A 6,739-nucleotide genomic window follows, 5' to 3' on the forward strand; every position below is an offset into this window, starting at 1 on the left:
ATATACATATATATATATATAAGTCCTATGCCTTTATACATTCTGTTCAGGCTAAAGTTTAGTAAAAGATTGATAAAAATATCTCCTAAGTATTAAAGCTCTTAAATGATTAAAAAATCCAGATACTTGTTGAAACGGACCATAACAGTAAGAAAGTTCTAACTCAAAGGGACAGGTGGAGAAGCAGTGCTCTCAAAAATTATTTAAACACTGATAAGTATGTAGAGATAATACAGCTAACTGTTTGGTTTGTTTCATAAAAGACTTGTGGGCTGTGAAACAAAAGTTCTGAGATGCATTTCTGGAGAAGAAGGATTTAACCAAGAATTTAATACAGAGTTTCATGGGGCAGGGTTGTTATTTGAAAATGTTGTGAAACATAATTGGAGAGGTGAGTTTGTCCAGTAGAATTAAATGTGTGCAGGAAAAGGAAGTGTTACGTTCAGAAACCTTTACATAGAAGAAATTGAAGAAAAAGTGAAGACACAGCCCAGATAAATTGTGCAGTCTCATTTTTTTTTTGTCTTTTTGTTTTTAATATCAATTCTATAAGTAAACAGTAAATGCTGAAAAACATTTGGAAATAAAGAGGTGGAGAAATTCTTAGCCTGAATTTATTAATGTAAAGAAATGCAAACTGATGAAAGCATATACCTTGATAATTATTTGTGAATGAATTCAAAACACAATTTTGTATCACTAGTTGACAAACCCCATGGTAAAACCCTGAACAAGAAGAGCTATAATCAAAAGGGATTCCAGCCTTGATTCGACCATCTTTGTTTGAAGGTGGTTTGGCTATTTCTTGGAGATCAAACTGTGTATAGTCTCCATCAGTAGCTCAGGATAAGTATCTAAAGGAAGCAATTCCATCTACTAATCAAAAAAGTAAATATGATGATTTGCATATTTATACTTAATACATTCTGGCAGATTAGAAGAGTGAATATACTAATCACTTGTGTTTCATGACAAGAAAACAGCTTAAAGCAGTGAGTGGGTTTCCATAATTCATCAGTGCAAGGGACTCTGGAACATTTTATATTTCAACATCATTGTGTCTTATCAGCCAAAGGCACTCAGACTAATGAATCTAACAAGAGTTCAAGGCTCTTGTTTATAACTTTAGTAGCAAACAAATAGTTTGCTGAAGCATGTTGACATCTGCCAACCAGTACTAAATCATAATATGCATGGTGAACAGTGAGAATCAAAACGATGACTTACATATTCTTAATACATTCCGGCAGATTTGAAAATGAATATGTTAATCAATATTGTGTTTCGTCACATGGCAGTGATGGGAAAAAAATGGCAGGAATGAAAAGAGTCCAAACCTCAAGAAATAAAGTAATCAAAAGTAAAAAATATAAATTCTTTTAACAATACGGAAAATTTGTCTAAAGATAAGAAATAAATCCAAAGAGCCCAAATTGGGAGTAACTATCACTTTTAGCAGTATAGACAGATTGGAGAATGCATAATTATGATCCTGGAGGAAAAGATCTATTATGGTCTCTGATTATGGAATTCTCAGAAAATAAACCCATAGAGAAATGATATTAGAAGCAAAATATTTTTTCACCAAAATATTATTTTCTAAACAACTGAGAATATATTTTGTTGATTATTCAAGAAGTCTGATCCCTCTCACTTGCTAAGTCCTCTTATTCTAACATAAATAAAAAGGGCCAATTATTTCTTTTGAAGCATTAAGGCAAATGCTTAGAGGGAAATTTACAGATGTTAATGTAGTACAATAACATCCAGTATTCAGTGACATGACAGAGCTAATACAATTTCTAGCTTTAGCTCAAAGCAAAAAACTTCATGGAACAAGATTTACTTGATTTAGCTGCTCCTCTTGGAATAAGACAAGGTTTATAAGACAACACAAACAAAATTTGAAGCTCAGGATGTAAAGGGACAAAACTGAATATCACAGTCAGCACTACAATTTCCTTAGTAATATTTTACCACTAAAGTCGGTTTAATAATATACATTCATCTATTCTTGGATGACTAGTTTAACCCTCTTAGATCATCTCTTATGGCACCTATTGTTGTCATTGCAAAAAAAAAAAAAAAAAATGCCAAAAGTACCGAGATAAAATTCTTTAGTCACTGTATTTATTACATACTTAGAGATCTTTGAACTACAGTGACTTACAGACTCAGTTACTTTCAGTTGGGATTATATGCATACAAAAATTAAATAGTTGTGTTTGGGTCCAAAATATTCAACAATAATAATTCTCAAACTAATGTGAAGCAATACTCTAAGATTCAAACAATTTTAAACACAATCCAACATACGTGATGAGAGTTAGCTTCATTAGTTCAGTTTTTAACAATGAATGAATATATATATATATATATATATATATATATATATATATATATATATATATATATAGCTCAAAAAATAGTCATGGTCTAGAGTATTCTAGGTGCTATGTTAACTGAAGTACCTTTCTAATTAAAAAAAAAAAAATTAAAAAATTGAGTAATGATCAACATTGGTTTCAGAATAATTATTTTCGCTGTATGTGAGCATAAGTACACACATGATGTAAACCTGACTGACCATATGATGGATCACATGACAAACTACATCTACACTTTCTTTTTCTTTTAGAGAACTAGGACATTGATTATATTTAACTGATCAATGTTTTTATACATGGTGCTCCAGCATGACTGTAATCCTTTGAGTGTAATCATTAAAAAATGTGTATGAGGTCGCTCTTGAGTTCTACTGGTAACCTGCAACCCAGTACAACCAGTCGCAAGGTAGGCCATCAGGAAGTAACCTATCAATACCTCTAGGCCTGCTTGGAAAGTAGGGTTGTTTTTAGACACCCTATGGAATGAAAAACAAATCCAGTTGAAGGATGAAGAAGCTCAGGAAAATCAATGGCCATCCAATTACATGATACGTATGTATGTATATATGTATGCAAGAGGACTTAGTTTCTGGTTTGGCATCCTAGATATGCATTTAGCTTACTGGGATTGGTTGGAAACTGGCATGATCAACTAATCCAGGAGATGGAAAACTAATAGAAAAGCTTGAGAACTATGTTGATCATTATGGCAAACATTTGCACCAACATTCTCTGACGAGCATTTCCAAAAAGTGTGGTTGATCCTATACATTCCTTTGCAAATCAAGTGTGGATAGACTAATAGCCATTACACTGGCTGTTAAACCTTCATACAAAGTTGACAGGAGAACTCACTATATAGGATTAAAGCTTATACCGTCATCTTAAATTTTGAAGCATCTTATTTCTTTATGATGCTTTAAAATATATTACTTACACTTAAAGACTTTGCAACTAAAATGTTGTTTAAACTAAACGTTATTTGTGAACAAACCAGGTTCTTCCCTAATATTAGAAAATGCATGCCAAACCACTCAAGTGTGTCGATACTTCTTAGCCCACAGCAATGCGATGCAAAGTATCTACATCACTGGTTTGGTTGAATACACTTGGTCAGCAGATTGAGCACCCAAAGAACATGTTATTGGATTAAAATTAGTATTTTAAAAATATATAACAATAGATAATGTAACAAACAATGGAACAGGAGAGAAAATTGTGTTAGCATAAATATAACACCTTAAATACTGTGGCAGCCAAATGAGTTTCTTTGGCAAGAGATTTGGAATGTTTTCCTTCAAATATTAATATTGTGAATAAAGAAAAAAAATTAAAGTTAAAAAATACATAGTTATTTGCTTGGCAGAGTTTGAAAGAAAATCTCCAAGCTGGAGAAGAAGTCAACTTAACTTTCTTTTGTGGAACTATTCTGTTGCTTTTCATTTTTAAGCAGGGTTTAAAAATTGATGCTGCAAAATGTGTGATTTTATATATATTATATATATAATTGTAAAGGCCAATTTGGGAAATATTCTGTTTTTGTTATTGAGTATTCTGAGGTAGAGAAGCTAATTCCAAGGCCAGACTTTCTCTCACAGTATATCAATCTCAACTCTCCAAGCATGCTCACACATTCAACCTTAGATTTTTGCACCCTATTCAATCACTCCTTTCATATCAAATTATACAACGGACCCAACATCAAAATCACACACACTTTACAATTAGCCATCGGCACCCTAACATTCTCAAACAACTTTCACTCAGAGCATTGATACCCCTACCCCCTGGCAACACTGAAAGGAGAAGAGAAGTCCATATATATATATATATATATATATATATATATATATGGACTTTATATATATAAAACCCTCCCTCATTCTGCTATTTTTGGTGAAGATACATGCAGTAAGAAACCATAACACTTTTCAAGATGCCACTGTGGTTCCCCCAGAAGAAATAGTTTAGTTTGTTTGGTTATCTCTGTTGTAAAAAAAGTGGATGCATGAATATTTAAAAAAAAAAAGAAAAACGTGGTGTAGTGGTGGACCAAGTTATAGGTGAGATGTCTCAAAGTTTATGCATGTATATGTGTACAAATGCACTGTCTGACACAAAAATGTACATTGTGCATATAGGCTTTACACACCTCTCTAAATTTGTTCATCTTCACTTTTCATGCACACATTCATACCCAAAATATATAGGTATATATACATACACATTTATGGAATATATACATGCATATCCCAGAAGTTATACGCACACACAGTATATATTCACACATTCAATGTCACAATCACTTTTCACTCTCTTTAGTTTGTTCACACTTTTCAGATTCCTTCCCAACATCCTGTAACTGCCATGGAGTATCTGACTCAGCAGAATGTAAAGATTCAGATGCTTGTGGGTTTTTATTATCAACAAGCTCTTCTGCCAGTTCTTGTTCTTCCACTTGTGGCTCTGTTGGTTGCATTTCAGCTTCCAGGGTTTCAATTTCTGTCAAGGGCTGCATCTCCAGCTGGGTCTGTTTTAATGGAACCCTCTCGGAATCTTCCACAGAAAGTTCACATATCTCTGGTGAAGAGGGCAAGTTGTGGGGGTTAGCTGTCTTGGCAGCTGGCGAGAAGGATGGCACTTCTGGTGAGGGTAGAGGAGGCGAAGGCAGTGCAATTACCAATGGCTGAAAGTGGACTGAATTCATATTTGTAGGGTCTTGATGGTCCTGTGGTGAATTGGAAGACACCAACTGCAATGGCTCGAGACATATAGATGCAGATGCAGCAGCAGCTGCCTTTTCCTTGCGTTTTCTGCAACAAAAGACAATGAATGAGAGAAAAACTGATCTGCATCTTGATATTCAAATTCAAAGACAAAAAAAAAAGATAGAACAAACTTTAGAAATATAGCTAAAAATTGTAAATTAAGAAATCTTTCGGAGAATCTACACAATCATTATAGATATCAAGCAAAAAAACATACTTTAATCAATCATCAATATTACAAAACAAAATCTCTTGATCTGATCTTTCTTGATCAACTCTTTAACTTTGCCAAAACTGCATCCCTACTTCCCCTAAAACAGATTTCCTCTTCATGGCCAGAAAATAATTCAATCCTCATCAATTGGTGACCCTCTATGAAACTCGAACAAGATCCAAATTACAGTGCTCATATGTATAGAACAGTGTTTCTACTTTCAACTAAATACGTATCAGAGAACATGTAATAGAAAGCCAACCTATCAGTTACTAAAAACATCTTCATCAATGGGTAACAATCTCTGGTTAAAAAACATGTGTAATGATATCTATGTCTTCAACAATGGCTTCCATTCCTCTGAACTGTACTACCTCAGTCTAAGTCTACATGGTCCATGAAGCTCACATTTTTCTATTCATTCTTACAGATTTGGTAAAGTGCTCTGAACCCTTTACTTAATCCATCCTTTGCCTAACTTTGGCCATGCAGTATCCCTCCTTCCCCCACACTATTCCTACTGATATCAACTTTCAGCAATTCATGTTGCACCAAAGAAACCTCACCAATCAAAGGTACTTCCTCTCCTGATGAAAAGAATTCATGAAAGCTAGATTTATTCAATATTTAGGTTGCAAACCCCAGAAAAATTAACATATTTTAAAACCTATTTATGGAGCAGGAATAACTCTGAAAAAAGCTCAAAAAACTGTTACAAGCAAACTCTATAAAGTTTGCATCAAGAGTGTGCATGTGATGCAAAAGACAAACTAAAATATATAAATAATGCATGATAGCAAGACATAAGCACTAAGTGTGGAGGTTGGAGAGAGGAATCGAGCAAGATTCATTGGATGTGTAAGGTTAATTTGCAGACAAAAGGTGGAACCAAAGCAATCTGAGAAATTAGTTAAGCATTAAAAAGGTGTTGGCTATTCAATGTTAAACTGAGCAGGAGTGCAATGTAATGTGTACCCATAGTAGACATTTAAAAAAAAAAAAAAACTGCTGGACCTCATAGCAGACTGAGAAGTATGACAATATGCAATACTTCACAAGTGTCTAACCAATACCAGTATGAAAAAAGGGTAATGTGATTCCCAGTTGTCTGAGTATGTCAATGTTTAGAAAGACAGCTAAAAATAGTTGATAACAATTAGTATGATGGCGTAGCAAGAAGCTTGCTTCCCAACCACATAGCTCCAGTTTCAGTCCCACTGCGTGGCACCTTGGGCAAGTGTCTTCTACTATAGCCTAGGGCTGACCAAAGCCCTGTGAGTGGATTTGGTAGACGGAAACTGAAAGAAGTCCATATTGGGTGTGTGTGTGTGTATATATATATATATATATTTATGTTAGTCCCCCCCCCC

General features: G+C 34.1%; 1 protein-coding gene across 2 annotated transcripts in view; it reads right to left on the reverse strand.

Annotated features, from left to right (window-relative positions):
* Positions 1 to 495: 495 nt before the first annotated feature.
* Positions 496 to 6,739, reverse strand: part of LOC106869812 (uncharacterized) — a 31,450-nt gene continuing 25,206 nt past the window's right edge. For both annotated transcript variants that reach the window (XM_014915694.2, XM_014915696.2), the window contains one exon: positions 496 to 5,200. In XM_014915694.2, coding sequence (XP_014771180.1) covers positions 4,690 to 5,200 — 511 coding nt within the window. In that variant the 3' untranslated portion in view covers positions 496 to 4,689. The remainder of the gene's footprint in view (positions 5,201 to 6,739) is intronic.

Source organism: Octopus bimaculoides, chromosome 6 (assembly GCF_001194135.2).
Source record: "Octopus bimaculoides isolate UCB-OBI-ISO-001 chromosome 6, ASM119413v2, whole genome shotgun sequence".
Taxonomy (NCBI): Eukaryota; Metazoa; Mollusca; class Cephalopoda; order Octopoda; family Octopodidae; genus Octopus; species Octopus bimaculoides.